Source organism: Tursiops truncatus, chromosome 10 (assembly GCF_011762595.2).
Source record: "Tursiops truncatus isolate mTurTru1 chromosome 10, mTurTru1.mat.Y, whole genome shotgun sequence".
NCBI classification, from domain to species: domain Eukaryota; kingdom Metazoa; phylum Chordata; class Mammalia; order Artiodactyla; family Delphinidae; genus Tursiops; species Tursiops truncatus.
In genome coordinates, this window is record NC_047043.1 from 95,021,247 (window position 1) to 95,048,168 (window position 26,922).

General features: G+C 39.1%; 1 protein-coding gene across 6 annotated transcripts in view; it reads right to left on the reverse strand.

Annotated features, from left to right (window-relative positions):
• Positions 1 to 26,922, reverse strand: part of RAD18 (RAD18 E3 ubiquitin protein ligase) — a 111,935-nt gene that overhangs the window by 70,651 nt on the left and 14,362 nt on the right. For 5 of the 6 annotated variants that reach the window (XM_019944660.3, XM_073787604.1, XM_019944661.3 and 2 more), the window contains exons 3-5: positions 14,320 to 14,381; positions 13,072 to 13,142; positions 2,716 to 3,053 (exon numbers count right to left, since the gene is read on the reverse strand). In XM_019944660.3, the coding sequence (XP_019800219.1) occupies positions 2,716 to 3,053; positions 13,072 to 13,142; positions 14,320 to 14,381 (471 nt within the window). The remainder of the gene's footprint in view (positions 1 to 2,715; positions 3,054 to 13,071; positions 13,143 to 14,319; positions 14,382 to 26,922) is intronic. The other variant, XM_019944662.3, reaches the window with a different exon arrangement.

The window sequence follows — 26,922 nt, forward strand, 5'->3', positions numbered from 1 at the left end:
GGAACCTCCATACTGTTTTCCTCAGTGGCTGCACCAATTTACATTTCTACCAACAATGTAGCAGTGTTCCCTCTTCTCCACACCCTCTCCAGCATTTGTTATTTGTAGCCTTTTTGATGGCCATCTGACCAGTGTGAGGTGGTACACCTCATTGTAGTTTTGATTTGCATTTCACTACTAATTAGCAATGTTGAGCATCTTTTCATGTGCCTGTTGGCCATCTGTATGTCTTCTTTGGAGAAATGTCTGTTTAGGTCTTCTGTCCATTTTTTGATTGGGTTTTGTTTTTTCATTATTGAGCTGCATGAGCTGTTCGTATACTTTGAAATTAAGCCCTTGTCAGTCACATCATTTGCAAAAATTTTCTCCCATTCCATAGGTTGTCTTTTTGCTTTGTTTATGGTTTCCTTTGCTGTACAAAAGCTTTTAGGTTTGATTAGGCCCCGTTTGTTTATTTTTGCTTTCATTTTATTTTGGGCCGCACCAGGCAGCTTGTGGGATCTTAGCTCCCCGACCAGGGATTGAACCCAGGCCCTCAGCAGTGGAAGCTCTGTGTCCTAATAATTGGACTGCCAGGAAATTCCCCTATTTTTGCTTTTATTTCTATTGCCTTGGGAGACTAACCTAAGAAAACACTGGTATGATTTATGTCAGAGAATGTTTTGCCTGTGTTCTCTTCTAAAAGTTTCATGGTGTCATGTCTTATATTTAAATCTTTAAGCCATTTTGAATTTATTTTTGTGTATGGTGTGAGGGTGTGTTCTAACTTCATTGACTTACATGCGGCTGTCTAGCTTTCCCAACACCACTTGCTGAAGACACTGTCTTTTCTCCATTTTATATTCCTGTTTCCTTTGTTGACGATTAATTGAGACTGTCAGCATTTTTAAGCAATAAACTTTTTTTTTTTTTTTTTGTGGTACGTGGGCCTCTCACTGTTGTGGCCTCTCCCGTTGCGGAGCACAGGCTCCGGATGCGCAGGCCCAGCAGCCATGGCCCACGGGCCCAGCCGCTCCGCGGCATGTGGGATCTTCCCGGACCGGGGCACGAACCCGCGTCCCCTGCATCGGCAGGCGGACTCCCAACCACTGCGCCACCAGGGAAGCCCCAATAAACCATTTTTTAATCAAGGTGTGTATATTGTTTTTGTAGACATAATGCTATGGCACACTTAACAGACTACAGTATAGTGTAAATATAACTTTTATATGCACTGGGAAACAAAAAAATTCATGACTCACTTTATTGTGATATTTGCTTTACTGCAGTGGTTTGGAACCAAACCCGCAATTTCTTTGAGGTATGCCTATACAAGTGTAGCGTTAAAAAGTGGAAACACAATCATTCTGAAACTGTTTGATGGAGTTAAGGGACCTGTGGAGGTATCTCAGGGCCTAGAGGCCACCATGGCTAACAGGCAGGGATGCAGGGGGAGCTCACGTGGAGAGCACAATCCCCAGACCCTCCAAATCCACTCTAATGGGGCAAGGCCGATTTTATCCACTTTGTATGCTATGGTTCACTGCAAGATTTCGCTTGGAAAAAAGGTTCTGCTACAGGGAAAATGTTATCAACTTAAAAACATATAATAAGAAGTGGCAATTAATAAAAAAAAATTGAAAAAGATAAGATATCCTAGGAAATGTAAGTAAAAAATTCACATAGCCATATGAAATTTAAACACTTGAGTACTAATAAACTAATTTCAACCTAAGTTTAGTAACCACTAACAGCCCTGCACTGTGTGTGGTATGGGCGTACCAAAAATATCTAAGACAGAATTTCTACCTAAAAGGTGCTCTGAACTCCACTGGCAAGAAGACATGGAAACAAGAGAATAAACAAGCTGACCTAGTCATCAAAAAGTTAAGCCAACTATACACAAAACAGTCCAGAAAACAAGTGCTGTAGTACTTTAGTAATGTGAGAAATCAATACTATGTAACATAACCAAAGAATGGTTAGACCTGGATAGAGTCTGGAAAGGTGGAACAGGGTTGGCAGACATTTTTAGCAAAGGGGCAGGTAGTAAAGATTTTAGGCTTTGGGGGCCAGATGGTCTCTGTCACAGCCAATGAACCATGGCAGGTAGCATGAAAGCAGCCATAGACAACAGGTAAACAAATGGACGTGGCTGTGTTCCAGTGAAGCCTTGTTTACAAAAACGGGTGACAAGCCAAATCTGGCCTGCACGTTGCACTCTTCCGATGCCCGAGTGTTTTCTAGGAATAGTGGGGAGATCAGCTTGGCTATGGCAGAAGGATTTTGAGAGGGAGAGGTGAGAAATAAGGTCAGACAGCTAAGGGAGTGGTCAAACTGTCTAGGGCTATAAATGCCACTCAGAACAGCTTGGAAGTGTTCAAGTGCTGATATCTTAAGATAAAATGAGCTCTTTAAGGTTAAACTGGAACTGATATAAAGGATGAGGGGGGAATGAAAAGCTGAAAAGCAGAAAGGTACGTCATACGTGAAGTACGAACTAATTAAAACAGCTTCACTTTTCCAGCCATCAGCCTGAATTCCTATTCTATGAGGCAGAAAGAGAACACATCTGGAAGCACTGCCTACATCCATCTCTGAGGCTGTTACAAGATGAAAGTGGGTCTGCCCTTTCCCATTCCTTCCCCCTCAAAAATGCTGCTTATATATTATGTCATGTGGGATGAGAAGATTTCTCTTAAGTAAGAAAACAAACATGTGAAAATAATTTCCTACCTTTAGTAACTTCTTTCAAGGCCGATGTAGAGGGTGTCTCAGGAACACTAGCCTCTGAGAAACCCGGAGCTGACTTTTCTACGGAAGGTGTCCCTCTGGTCTTTGCAGAAGAGCTCAGCTCTTTTTGAGGGCTGAATTTGCTTTCATTCTCTTTTATCAGCAACTCTGACACAGAACCACCAGCTTCTCTAATCAAGAAGTTCTCCATTAGCCTGCTTTCTTGCTTTAATGAACGTCTGAAGGCTACAGAAGTGTGCACTTTGGCAGCAAGGTTCTTTGAAGAGGAGGAAGCAGAAGAGATGCGTGGTGACTCTAAGGCAAACTGCAACAGATGATTCCTTGAAGCAAAGAAAACATAACAGTTCATTAAGACCTCAACTTCTGTATACATAATAACCTAACTGACATAAGCTGTGCTCTCAACACTTGTTTCTACGAAATACAGAACTTACTCTACAATGACAACAAAACCAGTGTTTCTTCTAGACTAAACTACAAAGCAATAAATCTGATTTTAAAAGCAGTTCATCTGTCTATAAAAGATAATGGGAGGACTTCAGATTCTGGTCACAAAGAATAGCTCATATGAGACTTACTCTCCAGCCATAAATAATTTTAAATCTAAACAGAACATATAAAACTGTCTGTAAGCATGGACTATAGTCAACACGGTGGAAGGAACAGAGATTAGAGCTCTGGGCAAAGATCACTAGGACTGGAGGGACAGGGTGCTGGGCAGGGAGGAGCCACAGAATACCCTAAAAGTCTGCTGAGAAATGCTCATCAATTCCTGATCATCTCCAGGGCTGGAGAAGCATAAGACGAAGCCATAGGAGGCCCGGCAGGAAGCAGATGCCGGGAAGCTGAGATTCTAAAGGTCAATGCTGGAAAGCTGTTAGAGTTTGAGCCCAGCCAAAGCTGAGAGATTTTGGTAAAGACCCTAGACGTTCAGCTGAAACCCTACAAAGGCCAGGGAAGGACCACACTCTAGAAATAGAAACAAAAGTGAAATAGACCAAATCTAACAAAAAACTAATCCAAACCTTGACAGAATGAAAGTGAAGAGCTAGTAATTTAACTGCATGTCAGAACAAAATTCAACATTTTTCAAAGGAAGGTAATTCACAGCCTCTATAACATTACATCCACATTCAACAAACATTTAAAAATTACTAGACATGCAGAGAAATTAGCTACTAATCAAGAGATAAAATAGTCATTAGAAGCAGATCCAGGTGATCCGAGTGGCATTAGAAGAACTTCAAAAGAAATATGATTGAGACATGATGAATAAAGAAAAAAGAAGAAAATAATAGACAAATGAATTTTTAAAATTCTATGCTGTAAGAGGGAATTAAAACCCATCCCAAAAAAGGATAAAACAAAGAAAATGAAACCTAGGCACATGATAATCAAACTGCTGAAAAATGAAAGAATAAAGAGAAAATCTTGTAAACAACCAGAGAAATCTTGTAAACAACCAAACAACCTTGTAAACTACCCCTAAGGCACAGTTCCCCAACCTTGGCACTACTGACACTGTGAGTCAAATAATTTTTTGCTCTAAGAGACTGTTCTGTGCCTTGTAGGAATATCAATAGCATTAACACCCCTGCCCCAGGTTGGGACAACCAAAACATAAACAGATATCACCAAATGTTCCCTGGGGGAAGAGGTAAAGAGAAAGCAAAATCAGTCTCAGTTAAGAACCATGGCTCTAGGGAAATAACAGTAAGAAATATCATTGACTTGTCAACAAAACCTATGGAAGCAAGAAGATAACAGAATGACATCTTAAAAGTACAGGAGGGCTTCCCTGGTAGCACAGTGGTTAAGAATCTGCCTGCCAATGCAGGGGACACGGGTTCGAACTCTGGTCGGGGAAGGTCTTACATGCCGCGGAGCAACTAAGCCCGTGCGCCACAACTACTGAGCCTGCGCTCTAGAGCCCTCAAGCCACAACTACTGACCCCACATGCCACAACTACTGAAGCCTGTGCGCCGAGAGCCTGTGCTCCTCAACAAGAGAAGCCACCGCAATGAGAAGCCCGCGCACCACAACAAAGAGTAGCCCCCACTCGCCATAACTAGAGAAAGCCCGCGTGCAGCAACAAAGACCCAATGCAGGCAAAAATAAATAAATAAATAAATTTATTTTAAAATTTAGTTTTCAAAAAGTACAGGAAAAAAAACACAGATGAATTCTATTCCCATTGAAAATATTCTTCCAAAATGAAAGCAAAATACATTCTTAAGCCAACAAATGCTAAGAGAATTCCTCACCAAGAGACAAGAATTACTACAAGAACTGTTCTTCAGCTTAAGGAAAATAATCGTAGAAGTAAGCACAAAAAAATGTCAGCAAGGCTTGAGAAGAGGTAAATATGTGGTTAAATTCAAGAGTATTGACTTTTAAAGAGCACTAGCAATGGCTTGTGGAATTCATAACATACATGGAAGTAAAATAACTCTAACATAGCAAAAAAGAGACATTAAGATAATGTAAAAATATTATAAAATTCTTGCATTGTTCAGGACATGATAAAAGTACTAATTTATGGTTAGTACTATAATACGTTAAGGATGTATTTTGCAATTTGTTCAGTAAAAACTAAAAAGAGCAACACTAAGAAGTATAATGCCAAAACTTGAGATAAAATAGTCAAAAAAAGGACAGGAAAGGAATAATTTTTTAAAAAGAACAAATGGACAAAGAAGAAACAGAGAGCAAGTAATCTATTAAATGTAATGGATACAGACTCCAGTTAAAACACAAAGCTTATCAGACTGGATTAAAATATAAGATGCAACTATATACTGTTTAAAAGAAAACACTTTAAATATAAAGACCCAGGAAGATTGGGGAAAAAACGGTGGGAAAAGATGTACCATGCAAACACTAACCAAAAGAAAACTGATGTGGTAATACAGTGAGTCTTTTTAATAAATGGGGCTGGAGCAAATGAATATCTGCTGAGAAAAAAATGAATCCTGACGCTTGCCTCCATCATACCTAAAAATTAACTTGAATAGGTTCATAGGCCTACCTATAAAAGCTAAAACCACAATTCTAAGAAAACATATGAAAAAATCTTTATGACCTGAGGTAGGCAAAGATTTCTTAGGCAGGATTAAAAAAAAGTTATAATCATTTTATAAAAAAGAGAAAGAGACACAGAAAGAGACAGAAAGAAAGAAAAAGAGAGAGACAATAGACTGGACTTCAAAATTAAAATGTCTGTTCATCAAACGACACCCTTAGAAAATGAAAAGGCAAGCTACAGACAGGAAGGAAAATATATTTGACCAAAATACATAAAGAACCACTAATCAATAAGAAAAAGACAAACAATGCAATTTTTAAAAATTGGCTAAGAAACCAGGACACTTCACCAAAGATAAAAAGAAGAGTCAATAAGCACATGAAAAGGTACACTAGTCATCAGGAAATGTAAATTAAACCACCATGAGTTACCATTTCACACCCAATAGAATACTTACAAATAAAAGGACTAACAGTACCAAATATTAACCAGGATGTGGAGCAACTGAAATTCACTATGGTCCGATCCAACTGGAAAACTGTTTGCCAACTCCTTATAAAGTTCAATATACATCTGCCCTATAAGCCTGCAATTCCATTCCTGGATATATACCCAAAGAATGAAAGTAGATGCCTACACAAAGACTGCACACAAATGTTCACAGGAGCTTTTACAATACTAGCCATAAACTGGAAACAATTCAAATTCATCAACAGAGGTATAGATAAGCACACTGTGCGTATTCATACAATGGATACTATTCAGCAGTAAAAAAGAAAATACCGACACAAGCAATAACATAGGCAAATAACAGAAATATTATGTGAAGCAAAAGAAAAGAATAAACGTATACTATATGATTCCACTTACATGAACTTTAAGAACAATCTATGATGATAGAAACCCAAATGGTCTATGGGGGTGGGACTGACTAGAAGCAGAATAAAGAAGTCATGGTATGGAAATGTTCCGTATCTTGACTATGATGGTAATGACACAGATGTATGATTTTCAAAATTCAATGATCAAAATTCAAACTTACTGTATGTATTTCATTATATGTAAATTTTACCACAGTTTTAAAAAATCAAGAAATAGTAAAAATAAAAATAGTAACAATAATTTTTTAAAATCTCACTGATACACTAATGAGAAAGGCTACAACTAGAAAGACCAGGAATAGCAACTGTTGGTGAGGCTATGGAGCAACTGGAACTCTCATATTTCACGGTAGAAATGTAATTGTTTTAACCATTTTGAAACTAGCTTTAAAGATACCAGCAAATAAATGAATGCCTAGTCTCTGACCGAGCAACTACACTTCTAGATATATGCCAAAAGAAATACATGCCAAAAGATATGTACCAGAATGTTCACAGCAGTAGTATTCATAATAGACAAAAACCAGAAACAGCCCAAGTGTCTATCAATATGGAAACAGGGAAAAAATAATCCATATACTATCACTTGAATTCAAAAGATTCAGAAAAAGACCAAATGCTTACCACAACGACATACTTTTTTACTGAATTTCCCTTTCTCTGTTGGCCTGAAGTCAATAAAACTACTCTATTAACACTCATACCACCTCGGGGTTAGTTACTTCACTGGGCAGGAAATAATACAAAAAGAAAAAAGCAGTAAATATCTTATTCTGCTTCACAGTTTTACAGAAATCCACAAAAACTCTATTTACAACAAGATATCCTGCTTTATATTATATTTAATTGCCAGTCATCTGAATGCTTTGATTGTTTTAAATATGTCCTTAGACTAATAGGCATATCTACTATTTTCAACATTACTATTAAATATTTTTAAATGAATAATCAGGGTTGAGAGAGGGTGAGTAGATGTGTAGAAGATCAAGAATGTCCATAAGCTGATAAATGTTTAAGGAAGGTGATGTGTACCTGAGGGTCATTACACCATGTTCTCTATTTTTATATATATTTGAACTTTTCCACAATAAAAAGTTTGAAAGTGAATAAATAAAAGCTACAGCGGGAGAAAGGTTAAAAAAAAAATTCAGGATCTTCATCTTTGCGAGGAAAGAGAAATAAAGTAAAAGTAGAGAACCACAATCATTAAGTCTCTTTTTCTTCTAGGATGTGGATTTGGTGCAAAGAAGGTTCTGAGAAAAGCTTTCTTCTCGTTATGACAAAGTAAAAGACACACTCTCCAACTAATGGATAAAACTATCACTGATAAATCACTTCCATGCTGCTACACAAGTATACCTTTTCAGCTAAGTGTCTACCCTAGAGATAACTCCTTTTTGCTTTTATTCACAATTGAGACGAATTTTAGTCTTCCAATTTGATCTCGTACTTCAACACATGCCAATAAAGAACGTGGCAGACAGTTGCACCACTGCAATAATAAAATTATGCCCCATGCTAAAATTAAAATTCATTAACTTCTTCAGGTGCCTGCTAATCTCAGCAGTGGAAATATAATAGAGAACAAAATAGTTTCTATCCTCATGAAGTTTACACTATAGTAAGGGAAGAGAGAATAGACACCCACAACATATGTGAAAATTACTATGAAAAAAAGGAAGCCGATGAAGCCATGAATTCGGAGAGGATAAGCTTGATACTCTTTACAGGATGGTCACAGAAGACTTCACTGAGAAGATGCCTATGAAAAACACAGCCCAAGAAAGAAGAGGATTAAACTGTGTGGACATCTAGGGAAACACTTTCACTTAGAAATAGCAGAGTCTCTAAGGTCAGAGTGTGATTAACATGCTTGAGAAACAGGGAGAAGGCCAGTGTGACTGGAGCTAATCGACCTGGGGGAGAGAAGCAGGCAAGGAAGTCAGGGAGCCTACTCTGAAGGGCCCAGAGGACTGCCATTGAGACGACTTGGGGTTCTGCTCCAAATGAGATAGGAAACCACATCTGAGCGACATGCAGTATGACCTACTTTTTATTTTCAAGGATCGGTTTGCTTGCTGCCCTCAGAAGGACTGTAAGGGGACAAAAGCAGAGGTAAGGCCACTAAGAAGTAATCACCGTTATCTGGGCTGATGCTGGCTTGAACAGGATTGGCATAGTGAGGGAAAGTTGTCAGATTCTGGAAGGAGAGCAGAGATAGAACCAATGGGACTTACTGATGGAATGACAGACTAAGTGTGAAAGAGTGGGGTCAAGGATGACCCCAAGGTTTTTTGGCCTTGAGGGAGAGAGGTGGGAGCTGCCATTTGCTGACGTGAGCGAGACTGTGGGAGCAGCAGATTGGGAGTGGGGCCTGGGGAGCAGCAGAGGGAATCAGTTTAGTTCTGGTTTTAAGGGGTCCAAGCAGAGGTAAGATAAGCAGTTGGATATGTGACGATGATGTCCTGGAGAGAGATCTAGCTGATATATAAATCTGCAAGCCATGAACGTACAACTGGTATTTAAAACCATGAGACTGTTTACGGCAATTCACATACCTTAAAAATGAGCTGTGTGAAAATATTAATTCAAAAATTGATACTCAGACTGAATTGCTAATTTTTCCTTCACTTTCCATCACTCCTGTATATTAAAGTGAGTTGGCATTATAACGCCTAACAGCATTCCTCACAGACATTCAAATTGGATGAATTATGGACTTTCAGAATAACTGTGACAATAAAATACAGGAAAATCTTCCCCATTTGTTAACTATACAATAACTTTACCTCTTCAGAATGTGGCTAAGAATCAAAAGTGAAAACAGGCCTCTGGGTAGACATGGGCAGTCATAAAATCCATGCAATCAAGTCCATGGACTTTGGCAACTAGTAAATGTCCCTGAAAATATCTGTTCTAATCTGGAACATGCAAACGGCAGTCTAGGACCATTTGGTCAAACAGGCAGAGGCCCACCAAAGCACAAGGTCTCATTAGCTCCTTAGGGCATGCACATATGTATAACAGGGCACCACAATATAAATAGATAAAATATATAGATAGTAATGCTAGGAATCTTTTCTTAGGTTCCTTTGTTCCAGATACAGTACTATGCTATATATCTTTTAATATATCTCTTCATTTCTAATCCTTACAATTCCTCAAAGTGTCAACAATATTATTCCCATTGTTCAGATGTGGAATAGAAGCCAAAAAGGATTAATATCTTGATCACACTCATATCAAAACTAGTAGCGTCAAGACTGGAACCTAATTCTGCCTGAACCCAAACCCAGTATGCTTTAAACTATACCATAAGGAAAGGTGAAATTATACTCCACATACTCTTGTGAGATGCTAAGGGAATTATCCATTATCATCTGTTTAAATTTATTTATTTATTTATTCATTCATTCATTTATTGGCTGCATTGGGTCTTCATTGCTGCACGCGAGCTTTCTCTAGTTGCGGCGAGAGGGGGCTACTCTTCGTTGTGGTGCACGGGCTTCTCATTTCAGTGGCTCCTCCTGTTGTGGAACACGGACTCCAGGCACACGGGCTTCAGTAGTTGTGGCACGTGGGCTCAACAGTTGTGGCTCGCGGGCTCTAGAGCACAGGCTCAGTAGTTGTGGCACACGGACTTAGTTGCTCCGTGGCATGTGGGATCTTCCCAGACCAGGGCTCGAACCCGTGTCCCCTGCACTGGCAGGTGGATTCTTAACCACTGTGCCACCAGGGATGTCCCTGTTTAAATTTTTAAACTTGGAAAAAGTACCTGGAGAAAAATTCATACCTTGATGGTGGATAAACCAAAGCAATAAATAATGCTCTATACTCTCAATTTCTAAAAAAATATAATATACATGTAGACTGGCTGCTATGCAAAAATACAAAAACAACATTTTCTTGCTTAGGTCAAGAATGATATTCCAGGGACTTCCTTGGTGGCGCAGTGGCCAAGAATCCGCCTGCCAAAGCAGGGACATGGGTTTGAGCCCTGGTCCGGGAAGATGCCACAGAGCAACTAAGCCCATGCGCCACAACTACCGAGACTGTGCTCTAGAGCCCGCACTGCACGCCTAGAGCCCATGCTCTGCAACAAGAGAAGCCACCACGGTAAGAAGCCCGCGCACCATACGAAGAGTAGCCCCTGCTCACTGCAAGTAGAGAAAGCCCGCACACAGCAACGAAGACCCAACGCAGCCAAAAATAAATAAATAAATTCATTTAAAATAAAAAAAGAATGATGTTCCACTTGGACAACAATATTCTAAATAAATTTTGTCCAATACAACAGTTTCTTAAGAACATTATTTTAAATAAAAATGAGTCAAGGGGGGCTTCCCTGGTGGCACAGTGGTTGAGAGTCCGCCTGCCGATGCAGGGGACGTGGGTTCGTGCCCCGGTCCGGGAGGATCCCACATGCCGTGGAGCGGCTGCACCCGTGGGCCGTGGCCGCTGGGCCTGCGCGTCCGGAGCCTGTTGCTCTGTGGCGGGAGAGGCCACAGCAGTGAGAGGCCCGCGTACCGCAAAAAAAAAAAAAAAAAGAGAGTCAAGGGAAAAAAGAAAACAAAACACTTGTTTCCTGAAAATAAAGGGCAAAAGTTAGAAGAAAATGTAAGATCTGCGTGTCAGCCTCGTGCCTGAAGACCTCTGGAATTATTTCCAATACTCTTTTGTTATTCAGTTTAGAATATTAAATTTTTAAAAATCATAATATCATAAAATGGCAATGACAGATGGGAAGCACAGGAAGAAATAAAATCAATAAACAATATAAATGACTTACATTTTACTCATAAAATTAAACCTCCTCCCTCACTGATCTAAACCACATTTCAAACAAGTAATTAAACCGATTACGTTGAATTTCAACCCTACTAATTTTGCAAATGAAGTACCACAGCACTTTAGATATGACAAATGTCCAAGAAATGTTCCCCATAAAGCAATTCCAAGAAGGCAAACAGAGGGAGAAACAAATGATAAAATCCGTCCCAAATCTACAAAGAATGCTTCCTACCCTGCCACACCCACTACAAAGAATATTTAAATAGCCTATTTCTTTGGGGAGGGAGGAGAGGAGAGAGCACAATCATTCCAAGGCCTCCCTTTAAGTTACCAAAGGGTCTATGAACCCAAAGATGCTGATCATTTATCTTCAACAAACAGATGCAGTTCTTCGTAACAGTCCCTTTTTCCTAGCAGGGAGGCTGTTATGCTTTCAATACCAGCTGAGGAAAAAATAAGCCATGAGATACAATTTTGCTGCCTCAGAGAAAAGCAAACAGCCGATCGATTCCTTTTTAAATACATGTCTCCATCTTTTCTTACCAACTTCAATATCTAACTGGTGAAGGACTTTAAAATAAGAAAAGCAATCACTTTAATTATGAGCACCAGAGAATCTCAGAGTGCCTTAATCTAGGAAAGTATACCACCTTCTTATGACTCTCCCTAGGGAAATAACCAACCAGCTGATTTCTAAAATGCCTTACTAGGCGAGTTCAGAGTACTAAATCTGATCATTTTTAGTATGCAAACCAATGAAAAAATGTGCAATTCTACTGGAAGAAATCTCTTTACATTTTTAGAAGTAATGTGATGAACCTCCAAGAACGTCCCAACAAGCTTGGAATTCATGTACTTAAGTATGTGGCCACCTAACCATTAACTAAACACAGTATGTTCCTAATAAAAACTCCAAAAACTCCTGCTTGGCTTGCATGATTAAAACCAAAAATAATTCAAGATACTGTCTGATAAAACATGCCTTTTTAAATCCCTCTGGGTGAGCACTGACTATCACCATCATACATTCGACAGTTAGGAAGTAGAGCTGCACTTTATAAAGCACCAGCAATCACACACTTCCTGTTACACATCATTTTATACATGCTGAGCAAATCGGATTAAGAATTAATGGATTAATATATGACACAGAAACTATTATACATATATGTGTGTACACATACACATGCATATGCTACCCAGCTCTGTCCACTGAGAGGGTTTAGAAGCAATGACACCCCAGTAACAATGAGCATACCCAGCTCCAGATCCTGATTTCTAAATGCCATCCTCCAATAAAAGGACCCAGGGCTCCTCGGGAAAATGGTTGATTCTAATGCTGGGGCAGGGAAAATAAAAGATAAAGCTGAAGTATTTCTGAAATACTCGAAAGTAAGTGCCCAAATCTACATTTTAACTCTTGTTTTTCATAACAGGAGACTTTCTGTTATAGGTAAAGGAAGAAAATCCTATTATGATTAGATTGTCCATATGTGATTAATGACTGTTGTTGCATCCCTTCTTTTACCCCCAAATATGCAGCCCTGCATTCCCTAATCCCGAAAAGTGCACAGAGTAAAGGGACGGACACATGTAAAAGGCAAAAGCAGTTAGGGATTAGTCACAAAAGAAAATCATACCGTGCAAAATTCAAGCTTTTTACCAGTTCATCTAATACGCGGTTATTTTTCAGGTCCGGCTCTGTGACTGTCTGGAAAAGAAAAACAACAGATAGAAAAAGGTCAGAAACAATAATTAACTTGTCATAATCTTGTTTTTGAAAACGTATGTCTCATCCTCCTGAGATTCCCCATCCCACTAAGTCTTCCAGGAAAACCTCAAAATAAAGTTCATTCATCTCATACTAATACGGAATTTTAAAACAGTGAATCACTATCTGCTGACTGGAAGTCTGTTTAAAAGCTCTCCAAAGCATCTGGTAAAAACATATGTACTCTGTACTAAGATAAAACCTAATATGAGCAAGAATCCTTCTTCAAAATGCCAGCACTCAGCTTTCCCAAAAATGTCTCCTGAAAAGCAGAATAGAGATGCTCTTTTAAAGTAATAACACGAGAGCCTTAGGTGCTCAAAGAGACTTTTAAAACAAGATTGGTGTTCAAGACTGCAAGAGGAAAACGATAAACCCAGTAGCTATCTAGCGTAAATGGCATACACTTTATCTCTGTGATGATACCATCTTGATGACAGCAGCATCCCTAGTTGGAAAGAGCTTAGACTTGGGAGCCAAACAAGTTCAGTGACATCCTGACACGATGCACCTACCAGAGGCACCAAACTAGAACCCAAACCCTTTCATTAGCCCCAGTGTCCTTTCTATCAGACCTTACTATCTCTTTTTCTTCTTTCTTTATTCCTACGTATGTTTACCTTCCCTTTTTACATACCTTTTCACCTATTTCCACTACATAAAATGCTTCAGAACCTTTAACAAGTTTCTTGGTGTTCTCCCTGAAGGTCTCATTTGGGAAAGAGGTAAGGGGCCAGTTAAGCTGAATCTTTGCCTTCTGCACAAATACTTAAACATCAATCTTTTGCAGATAAATGATCCTACCATCAGATTTTCTACCCAAGTTGAGAAATTATAAAAAGTGAAGAGCCATAAAAACACAGTTCATAAGATTTAAAGTGTCCTGATCTTAAAATTAGTTTTTTCTTCCTAAAATACATTTAGGTTATCAGAAATCTTTATGAAAAGTTGAACAAAGCCCAGTTCTCCATATATGTATTTTATAAGTCCTTTCTGAAACTGTCTTTGATATAGCTTCATTCAATAATTATACATCTTCCCTGGGCTTTTGTGTATACATGAAGCAGAAATATCTGCACCACTTAGTTTAAAGAAAAAAAGGAAAAGAAAAACTCACCACACAGCAAGTTGGACATTGTGTTTTATAGGACAGAAATTTTCTTATACAAAGAGAACAGTCTGCAAAAACACAAATGCAACATAATAAATTACTTAAGCTGGCTTTCATATATCAGAAGAGCATAGCATCCTGACAGTAAAAAGCAAGTTTCTAAAACTTAAGCCAATCCATTTTGCATGTGATCTTAAGGATTTTATGAGAAAATGAACCATGTCAAAAGTAATTCTAAAGTGTCCAATTAAAAAAAGAAAATCCAGTTCCATCCACAGAAAAGGTTTAAGAGGTCCCCAGAATCTCTAGCTGGGCTGGCTGGTGAGTTAGTGCAGGAACATCTGGTATAGGAGATGCTTTCGAAGGCTCCTTTCAAAGCTGAGAAAGCTGGCCTCTGCCTCCAAGTTCAGTGTTAAGTGACCAGTTAGCTGGTAAGAGAATAACATCCCTCCAACTAACAACCAGCACTCCAGCATCTCCATAAGGGCAGTTCTGCATAACTATATGTCCCTTCTGTATGTGTAACTATCTCTTTTCTCCCGTCTTGCTTCACAGTGCTGCCTCATAAGAATGATAAAGAAGAATAACACTGACTATTTGCCTAAAAGAATCTTACATTGCCTCTTAATTTAGAAAAAGTCAGTAAACGGAACATTTCACATTTCACTTTTTTTTTTTTAGTAAAATTAAATTGCTTTTTTTTGGCTGTGTTGGGTCTTTGCTGCCGTGCATGGGCTTCCTCTAGTTGCGGGGAGCAGGGGCTACTCTTCATTGCAGTGCACGGGCTTCTCATTGAGGTGGCTTCTCTAGTTGTGGAGCACGGGCTCTAGGCACGTAGGCTCAGTAGTTGTGGCACACAGGCTTAGCTGCTCCACAGCATGTGGGATCTTCCCAGACCAGGGCTCGAACCCATGTCCCCTGCATTGGCAGGTGGATTCTTAACCACTGTGCTACCAGCGAAGCCCTAAATTGCTTTTTATTACAACACAAGCCTCAATTAATTTTGTGAGTCAAAAATCCACAAAAGAAAAAGAAAAATGACTGCTGGTCCATCTTTAAAATAGTAGTAATTTAACAGTGCCTAAAAGCCAATGATTTCACCTAGCAGTAAATATTTTGAGCATCTTCCATTTTCAAGTCAGAAAAAGTGCAAAGTAAATTGGCACTTAAGCAGATGAATCTATTAGTGAGAACATTCTCACTTAATGGTGTTTTATGGATTGGAGTTAAGTCCAGGCCCTCTCCCTCTTTAATAGCATGAATTTGGATCAATTTAACTGTCCTGCATTCTGCCACTGCACCCCACTCAAACCTTAATAGCAGCAGATATGCAAATGCAGTATTCACTACCTACACCCAAAAAGCTAACATAGGAAAACCGAATAAAGAAATTTAAAATGACAAATCCTGAAATGTTTAAGGAAAGGAACAGCAAAGTGGCTAGGATTCTGGGTCACCAATTCTAGTCAATCCAGGATGATAGCAGAACACGATAGCTAAGTCTGGCTTCTACTAAACTCTGGGGGCTTTTGTGTCATTAAAACAATTACAGATCCAGAGCAACTTTTAGTCTTGAGGGAACCTGTGACAACTGATGATTAGTAGAATGCCTATTGAATCATGACAGGTAGAGTATGAAAAATAAGTGCTCATAAAATAAATTATCTTTATTGGAAGTATTCTCCACTGAATTCCTCTTAGATAAAGAATGACATCAGTGACAACTGTATGTGACAAAGAAACATGAAAAAAAAAAAGAATGGAAGTAAAGGTTAATTTTTCAGCTGAGTTCACTGATTTCATAAAAAGTCAAGGCTTTCCTCCCTAAAATGACATAATTAAAATATATAGAGTAGACTTCCATCTCTGTCCAGGAGAAAGTAACCAATATCCAGAATTACCCTCCTTCTGTAAACAACTAAAATACCAAGGGAAAATATAAAACAACTCTTTCTAAATTTTCAGACTTTGGACCACAGTGCAGGGAGGAAAGCCAAAAGCCCATCAGTCTTGCTAGTTGAAAAAACAAAGATCAGAGTTCAGGGCAATCCAGGTAGCTAGAATTTGTAGGGCAGAGTACCAGAAAGAAAGATGCTACATACAGAAAGACCTCCAGAAATATGAATACAAATCCATTCAATTCTATGACTGAAGGCAAATCTGCACATACATGGGCGTGAAAATCCATAAGGCCAAACAAAGATCAACTTCCAGGGAAAGAACAATAACTGGAGAGGTAACAAAGCGTCAAGAGTTCATGAAATTTCTAGCAGGCAGGTTGGAGGAACCTCACTAAATGCATGGGCATTGAGTAGACACCCCAGAATGTCATACCTTAGTATATGAATAAACTAGCCATAGAAAGTGGATGATGTCAGCAAGATGGCAGAACAGGAAGCCAGACCCTACTTTTCCCATGGAAACACAAATCAACAACAATACATAAACCAATTCCCTTTGTGAGAAATCCAGATACTAGTTAAGATGCTCCTATACCCCAAGGCAAGCACAAAACCAGCCACATCAGAGCCAGTAGAAAACTTGTGGCCCTCACTTGCCGGAGTTCCTACCCCTGGCTCAGCACCACATAATCAGAAAGACATTCCGTACTCCGGGGGAGGGAGCAAGAGAAGACTGAAACACATATGAAATGTTCAGACTTTTCATGTGGCTGCCCCAGGGACTGGTTTCCATCTTGCCTGAATCTAATCACTGACAAGAAAGGGGACCAGGTTGGAATGGATGAGAACAAAGGTGACGGTTTGCACGAGTAGTCACTCATTCACCATTACCCCTCCCCTGGGAGCGAGCAGGAGAAATTCCCACCTCTCAGCTTCTCTTGGGGAAGAACGTGCATCCAACGTTCCAGCTTTCCAGCGGGCTGCCCAAGGGACTTGTGTCTATCTCACCCAACTCACAGTACTGAAGAGACCTGTCATACTCTAAATGCCTGGAGACTAACGAGAACAAAAAAGAGCTGGGACACTGCTCCAGAGGACCCACAATACAATTGGAGGCCGATATAACTCAGTGGCTTCTCATTTGGAGAGAAAGAGAAGAGAAAAGGATGCAACCAGTATTTCAGCTTTCCAAGGGGCTGCCCCAGGGACTGTTTCTACCTTGCCTGACTTGGAGTTCTGATGGGACCTGGCATACTCTAGTGCCTGGGGGCCGCTAGGAACAAAAAAGAGCTGGGCAGTTTGCTGCAATTCCAAATACTCTGAAGTACCACAGATACAAGAAGCAGCAAAAGATTACACAGTAATGAAAAAAGAAACCAGCAAAACATCTCTAACTATACTCATACGTCTAGAGAAGATCCATCCACAGAAAAGGTTTAAGAGGTCCCCAGAATCTCTAGCTGGGCTGGCTGGTGAGTTAGTGCAGGAACATCTGGCTTTCCCTATAGGAAGCTTGTCTGTAAATCCTGTACAAGGTGACTGTTTTTTCAAATGCATGGATCCCAACAGAGTAACAAGGCATACAAAGAAACAGGAAAACATGGCCAATCTCCAGAAACTAATCCTAAAAAAACAGATGTGTATGAATTACCTGACAAAAAATTTTAAATAACCATCATAAAGATGCTCAATGAACTAAGGAAAATGATGCATGAACAAAACGAAAGTATCAGCACAGACATAAAACACAAAAGAGAACCAAACAGAAATTCTGGAGATGAAGAATATAATACAGGTTTCCCCCACCACCTGAAAGTTGACTGGTCCTGTGAAAACTTTCATAAGCCAAAATGGCATAAAGTGAAAAAGTGAAGATGCACAAAATAAAGCAAGATGAAACACAGATACTCACAGACACAGTTCAAAGCTATGGCAGCTTGATGCTGCGATGCTGAGTGTAGTTGCCAGGGGTGCCACTCTCGCTGTTCAGGGTGCACACCACTTCTATTACAGTTCATTCAAAAAAAATACTGAAGACTATTTTCACCTTTTGCCTTTTTTTTGTAAAAGTGAAAATCCTCTTCAGATTTCTTTTGGTTAATGGAAATTGGTCCTAATGTAGGTCTTTCATAAAAGGGAAGTGTTATAAAGCAAACTTTTGAAAAGCAGGGGATACTTGAAACTGAAATGAAAAATTTACCAGAAGAGCTCAGCAGTGGACTTGATCAAGCAGAAGAATCAATGCACTTAAAGACAAGTCATTTGAAATTATTCATTCATAGGCACAAAAAGGAAAAAGAAAGAAGAAGCCTAAGGGACTTATGGGACACCATAAAAGAGCACCCAAACACACAAAGCAAACACCAACAGAACTAGAGAAACACATAGCAAAACAATAATAGTAGAAGGTTTCAATGCCTCAACTTTCAATGATGGATAGGACAGAAGATCAATAAGGAAACAGAGGATTTAAACAATACAATAAACCAAAGGCATCTAATAGACATATACAGAACATCAGCAGAGCACACATTCTTTTCAAGTGCACACAGATCACTGTCCAGGAGAGATTACATGTTGAGTCAGAAAATAATCACATCAAGTATCTTTTCTGACCATAACAGAATGAAACTAGAAATCAATAGCAGAAGAAAAAAATGGAAAATTCACAAATATGTGGAAATTAACACACTCCCGAACAGGCAATAGGTCAAAGAAGAAATGAAAAGGGAAATCAGAAAATGTTTTAAAAAATGAAATCACAACACACCAAAACTTAAGGGATGCAGCAAAAGCACCACTGAGAGGGAGGTTTATAGAAGTAAATGGCTACACTAAGAACAAGAAAAAAAATCTCAAATAAAAACCTAACTTTACATACCAAGGAACTAGAGAAAGAACTAACTAAGCCCAAAGTTACTGAAAGAAAGGAAATAGTAAAGATTAGAGCAGAAATAAACAAAAGAGAATAGGAAAAAAAAAAAACAATGGAATTAAGAGTTGGTTCCTGAAAAGACTGACAAAGCTGACAAACCCTTAACCAGACTAAGAAAAAACGAAGACTCAAGGAAATAAAATCAGAAATGATAGAGGAGACATTAAAACTGATGCCACAGAAATAGAAAGAGTTAAAAGAGACTAGTGTGAACAATATATACGAACAAGTTGAACGTACCAAGACTGATTCATGAAGAAATAGAAAATATGAACTGACTTGAAACTAGTGCATAGACTGAACCAGTAGTCAAAAATCTGCCAACAAAGAAAAGCCTACAACCAGATGGCTTCACCGCAGGATTCTACCAAACATTAAAAGAATTAACACCAATCATTCTCAAACATTTCATAAAAATTGAGAAGGAAACATTTCCAAACTTATTTTATGAGGCAAGCATTATTCTGATACCAAAGACATTACAAGAAAACTACAGACCAATATCCCTGATGAAAAATCATCAACAAATATTAGCAAACTGAATTCAACCACACATTAAAAGCATCACCACCATGACCCAGCAGGATTCATTCCTGGGATGCAAGGACAGGTTGACATACAAAAATCAATGTGGGGCTTCCCTGGTGGCGCAGTTGTTGGGAGTCCGCCTGCCGATGCAGGGGACACGGGTTCGTGCCCCGGTCTGGGAAGATCCCACATGCCGCGGAGCGGCTGGGCCCGTGAGCCATGGTCACTGAGCCTGCGCGTCCGGAGCCTGTGCTCCGCAGCGGGAGAGGCCCCAACAGTGAGAGGCCCACATACCGCAAAAAAAAAACACACACACACACACACACAAAAAATCAATGTGCTACACCACTGACAGAACCAGGATAAAAATCATATGATCATCTCACAATAGATGCAGAAAAAGCATCTGACAAAATTCAACCCCTTTACATGATAAAAAAAAAAAAACTCAACAAAATTAGAAGGAAATTACCTCAACATAATAAAAGCCATTATGAAAAGCACACAGCTAATATCATACCCAATGATTTCCATTAAGATCAGAAGCATGGCAACAATGCCCACTCTTGCCACTTCTATTCAACATAGTACTTGAAGTCCTACCTAGAGCAATTAAATGTTAAAAAGAAATAAAGAACATCCAAATCAGAAAGGAAGAAGTAAAATTATCTCAGTTCACAGATGACATAATCTTATATGTAGAAAATTCTAAAGATACCACAAGAAAAATTGTTAGAACTAATAAATGAATTCAGCAAAGTTGATGGATACGAAATCAAAATGCACAAGTCAGTTTCACTTCTAAAACTAGCAATCCAGAAAAGATATTAAGAAAACAATCGAATTTACAATAGCATCACAAAGAATAACATAATTAGGAATAAACTTAACCAAGGCGGCAAAAGACAAGTACACTGAAAACTATAAAACACTGCTGAAAGAAACTGCAGAAGACACTTCCATGTTCACTGACTGGATAACTTAACATTGTTAAAATGCTCGTACTAACAAAAGCAATCCACAGATTCAATGCAATCCTTATCAAAATACCAATGGTATTTTCTGCAGAAACAGGTAAGTCAATTCTAAAATTCATATGGAACCACAAAGGACCTTGAATAGCCAAAATAATGTGAAAGGCAAAGCTAGAGGTCTCACATTTCCAGACTTCAAAACATATTACAAATCTACAGTAATCAAAATAATATGGTATTAGCATAAAGACAGGAATGTACACCAATGGAATAGAGAACGCAGAAATAAACCCACACATAGGCAGTCAAATGGTCCTTGAAAAGGGTGCCAGGAGTACACAATGGGGAAAGGACAGTCTCTTCAACAAATAGTGCTGGGAAAAGTGGATTTCCACTGTAAAAGAATAAAGACTTGAAACTATAAAGCTGCCTGGAGAAAATAAAGGGAAAAAGCCTCATAACATTAGTCTTAGGAATGATTTCCTGGATATGATACCAAAAGCACAGGCAATAAAAGCAAAAATAGACAAGTGGGACTTCATCAAACTAAAAAGCTTCTGCAATCAACAGAATAAAAGAACAACTTCTGAAACATAAGAAAATATTTGCTAACCATATACCTGATGAGTTAATATCCAAAAATATCAAAACATACAACAAACGCCTGTAACTCAATAACAAAAAAACATGTAACCTGATTAAAAATGGGCAAAGAACTTGAAAAGGCATTTCTCCAAAGACATACAAATGGCAAACAGGTATATGAAAAGATCGTCGCCATCACTAACCATGGAGGAAATGCAAATCAAAACCATAATGACATCATCTGTTAGGATAGCCACTATCAAAAATAAAAAAAGAAGAAAAGAAAATAACAAGCGTTGGTGATGGCGTGGAGAAATCAGAACCCTTGTGCACTGTTGATGGGAATGTAAAATGGTGCAGTCACTATGGAAAAAAGTATGGAGGCATTTCAAAAAATTAAAACTACAGTTACCATATGATCCAACAACCCACTTCTGGGTATTGATCAAAAAGAACTGAAAACAGAATTTCAAAGAGATATTTGCACTCCTGTGTTCATAGCAGCATTATTCACAAGAGCCAAAAGGAGGGAGCAACCCAAGTGTCCACCAGTGGATGAACAGATTAAAAAAATATATGCTCTCTATAGACATAAAATGGAATATTATTCAGCCTTAAAAAAGAAGGAAATTCTGTCATATGCCACAACATGGATGAACCTCGAGGATATTAAGCTAGGTGAAATAAGCCTATCACAGAAGGACAAATACTGCATGATTATATTTATATGCAGTATCTAAATGAACTCATATAAGCAGAAAATAGAATGGTTGTTGCCAGGGCCAGGGGGAGGGAGAAAAGGGTAGCTGCTGTGCAACAGGTACAGAATTTTAGTCATACAAGATGAAAAAGTTCTAAAGACATGCTGTACAACAATGCACATATAGTTAACAATACTATACTATACACTTACCAACTTGTTAATGGAGAAGGTTTTACGTTATGTGTTTCTCATCCTTCCCCCACTATAGTCCTATAAAAAAGTTTACTCTAGATTCATCATGACAAAGCTTAGAAACAAAACTTCACAGAACCAATCTGATCCTTCCACAACAAAAAAAGAAGCCTTCCACAACAAAACCCAACACTCTAATAAAGTATACAACAAAATCTAAACACTCAAAAATGTGAAAACTACAATGGAAAGCATCCAATCAAAAGTTACCAGAAATGCAAAGAAGCAAAAAATAATGTGCTCTATAACCAGAAGTATGTGGGGGGGGGGATGGAATCAATCAATAGATAGTTTTAGAAACAACAGAGATAATGAATTAGCAGACAGTGAGGTTAATCTAGCTATTAGAATATGTTCAATATATTCAAGGATTAAAATAGACACACACACGAACCTAATAAGGAAAGAAATGGAAGACACTAAAAAAGTAAAATTCCTAGAGAGGAACAATACAATATCTAAAATGAAAATTTCACTGGATGAGACTAACAGTTGGTGAGACAGTGCAGAATAAAAGATCAATAAACTTGAAATCATAACAAAATAAATTATCCAAAATTAAGCACAAAAAGGATGGGGGTGGGGAGAGATTACCAAAAAGGAAAAGAAAAAAAACCCAGAGCCTCAATGTCTATAGATTAACATAAAGTAGTGGAATAAAGTTAATAAAGGTCTAACAAAGTGTAATCTGAATTGGAGCTCGGGTGTGGAGGTGGGTGTGTAAACGGAAAAATACTCAAAGAGAAAGTGTTAAATTTTTTCCAAATATAAACCCATAAACTGAAGCAGTTCAATGGACCACAAGCAGTACAAACACAAAGTAAATCACACTAAAGCACATTACAAATTTCTAAAATCTGGTAATAAAGAGAAAATCTGAAAAGCAGCCAGAAGAAAAATGACACATTATATACAGAAACCTATAAAAAAAAAAAACCTAACACACCTGGTTTCATCTGAAACTAGTCAAGGCAGAAAATTGTAGAATGACATTCAGAAAGGAGAAAAATTTAACTTTGAACTGCATACCCACTGAAAACACCTTTCAAAAAGCAATGTAATAATTTTTTCAGGGAAACAAAAGCTGAGAGAATTCTTTAGCAGCATGCTGGTGCTACAAGAAATGCAACAGAGAAAATATAAACGACATAAGAAGAAAACGTTGATGTATACAAAGGAGAGTATAAGAAATGATAAATGTGTCTAAATATAAAAGACTACTTTTTCATTTTTAAATTTGTCTTAAAAGATAATGAGCTGTCTAAGGCAAATACAGGGACTTCCCTGCTAGTGCAGTGGTTAAGAATCCACCTGCCAATGCAAGGGACATAGGTTTGAGCCCTGATCCGGGAAGATTCCACATGCCACAGAGCAACTAAGCCCATGTGCCACAACTACTGAGCCTGAGCTCTACAGCCCACAAGCCACAACTACTGGGCCCATGTGCCACAACTACTGAAGGCTGCGCACCTAGAGCCTGTGTTCTGCAACAAAGAGAAGCCACCGCAATGAGAAGCCCGCACACCGCAACGAAGAGTAGCCCCCACTCGCTGCAACTAGAGAAAGCCCGCGCTCAGCAACGAAGATCCAATGCAGCCAAAAGTAAATAAATAAATAAGTAAATTTATAGAAAGTAAATAAATAAAGCAAATATAATAACAATGTATTGTGTCTGTAGTATATGTGCACATCATAAAAGGAAAGACAACAACAGGATGACAGAAGGGGGGGAACAGAAGCACACAGTTGTATACCCATGGCATTTTCACAGAAATAGAACGAACAATCCTAAAATTTATATGGAATCATAAAAGACCCCAAGTAGCCTAAGCAGTCTTAAGAAAAAAGACCAAAGCTGGATGTATCACACTACCTGACCTCAGAGTATACTACAATGCTACAGTAATCAAAACAGCATGGTACTGGCACAAAAAGAGACACATACATCAGTGGAACAGAAAAGAGAGACCAGAAATAAACCCATACACTTATCATCAATTAATCTATGATAAAGAAGGCAAAAATATATAATGGGGAAAATACATTATCTTCAAAAAAAGTGGTGCTGGAAAAACTGGATAGTTACATGTAAAAGAATGAAATTAGAAGGCAGAGTCAAGATGGTGGTGTGGGAAGACGCGGAGTTAGCATCTCCCCACAACTAGGGCACCCACCAGCCACTGGTGGGGGACTCTGATGCCCAAGGAGATGGGAGGAACCCCAAAGTGAACGGGTAGGACATAGGGGGACTGAGGGAGGAGGAGAAGTGAAGGCCAGACAGGATCAGCACCCCTGAGGCAGGGAAGATCAGGAGAGGCAGGCAGAAGGGGCCCTCCAGGAGGAGCGGGAGAGGAGCAGAGGGCGACTGCCCCACCCACTCAGGCCCAGGGAGCCTGTTGAGCTCCCAGGCCAATCCCCTGCCCTCCAAACCCCCCTCCAGGCCATGTGAGTCCTTGGGGGCATAGGAGGGAGACAGGGGAGATCAGGAGAGGCAGGTGGGAGGGGCCCTCACAGACCAGAGGAACAGGAGAGGAAAGGAGAGGAGGGCATTTGCCCTGCCCACTTGAGCCCAGGAAGCCTGCTGGGCTCCCAGGTGAGGTCCCCTGCCCTCCGAGACCAGGGATGGGGGGCACACCTGGGCCCCTTCTGTTCCTTGAGCCTAAGCCCCAACCCCCAAAGCCCCCAGGGCCTTTTCCAGCCCTGTGGGACCTGGGCATTGGCCCCGTCCATCGCCCAAAGCTCACCCTTGCTTAGACCTCGCCCTCCACAGCCAAGGCCTCCCCGGCACCCTTTTTTCCCCCTCCTCCTCTTTTTCACTGTTATGGTACTACTGTGCATTCTGGTTGTTGAGTCATCTAAATTTTTATTTTTATATTCTTCCTAACAGATATGTTAGTTTCCTAGCCTCATTTTATTTTTTACTTTGTTATCATTGTTTTTGTTTGTTTGTTTGTTTTGTGCCCCAGGCAGCTTGCAGGATCTTGGTTCACAAGTCCGGGGTTGGGCCGAAGCTCCTGCAGTGGGAGCTCCAAGTCCGAACCACTGGACTAACAGAGAAACTCAGACCGAGGGAATATTCATCGGAGTGAGGTCTCACAGAGTTCCTCCTCTCAGCACCAAGACCCAGCTCTACCCAACAGCCTACAAACCCCAGTGTTAGAAGCCTCAGGCCAAACAACCAGTGAAACAGGAACACAATCCCACTCATTAAAGAAAAACAAATGAGATGGCAAAAAAAATATGTCACAGATGAAGGAGCAAGGTAAAAATCTACGAGACCAAATAAATGAAGAGGAAACAGGCAATATGCCTGAAAAAGAATTTAGAGTAATGATAGTAAGGATGATCCAGAATCTCGGAAATAGAATGGAGTCACAGATCGAGAAAATACAAGAAATGTTTAAGAAAGATATAGAAGAACTAAAGAACAAACAGAGATGAACAACACAATAACTGAAATGAAACATACACTAGAAGGAATCAATAACAGAATAACCGAGGCAGAAGAACAAATAAGTGAGCTGGAGGACAAAATGGTGGAAATAACTGCCGAGAAGCAGAATAAAGAAAAAAAGAATGAAAAGAACTGAAGACAATCTCAGAGACCTATGGGACAACACTAAACGCACCAACATTCGAATTATAGAGATCCCAGAAGAAGAGAAAAAGAAAGGGTCTGAGAAAATATCTGAAAAGATTATAGTTGAAAACTTCCCTAACATAGGAAAGTCCAAGAAGCACAGAGAGTCCCATACAGGATAAACCCTAGGAAAAACACACCAAGACAAATATTAATCAAACTAACAAAAATTAAATTCAAAGAAAAAAAATTAAAAGCAGCACGGGAACAACAAAAAATAACACACAAAAGAATCCCCATTAGGTTATCAACTGATTTTTCAGTTGAAACTCTTCAGGTCAGAAGGGAATGGCAGGATATACTTAAAGTGATGAAAGAGAAAAACCTACAACCAAGATTACTCTACCCAGCAAGGATCTCATTCAGATTCGATGGAGAAGTCAAAAGCTTTTCAGACAAGCAAAAGCTAAGAGAATTCAGCACCACCAAACCAGCTTTACAACAAATGCTAAAGAAACTTCTCTAAGAGGGAAACACAAGAAAAGGACCAACAAAAACAAACCGAAAACAATTAAGAAAATGGTAATAGGAACATAAATATCAATAACATCCTTGAATGCAAATGGATTAAATGTCCCAACCAAAAGACAGACTGGCTGAATGGATACAAAAACAAGACCCGTATATATGCTGTCTACAAGAGACCTACTTCAGACCTAATGACACAAACAGACTGAAAGTGAAGGGATGGAAAAAGATATTCCATGCAAATGGAAATCAAATGAAAGCTGGAGTAGCAATACTCGTATCAGATAAAATATACTTTAAAATAAAGACTGTTATAAAAGATAAGGAGGGATACTACATAATGATCAAAGGATCAATCCAAAAAGAAAATATAACAATTATACATGTTTATGCACCCAACATAGGAGCACCTGAACACATAAGGCAAATGCTAACAACCATGAAAGGAGAAATCAAGAGTACCACAATAATAGTAGGGGACTTTAACACCCCACTTACAACAATGGACAGATCATCCAAACAGAAAATAAGTAAGGAAATACAAGCTTTAAATGACACAACAGGCCAGATAGATCTAATTGATATTTATAGAACATTACACCTGAAAGTGGCAGAATACACTT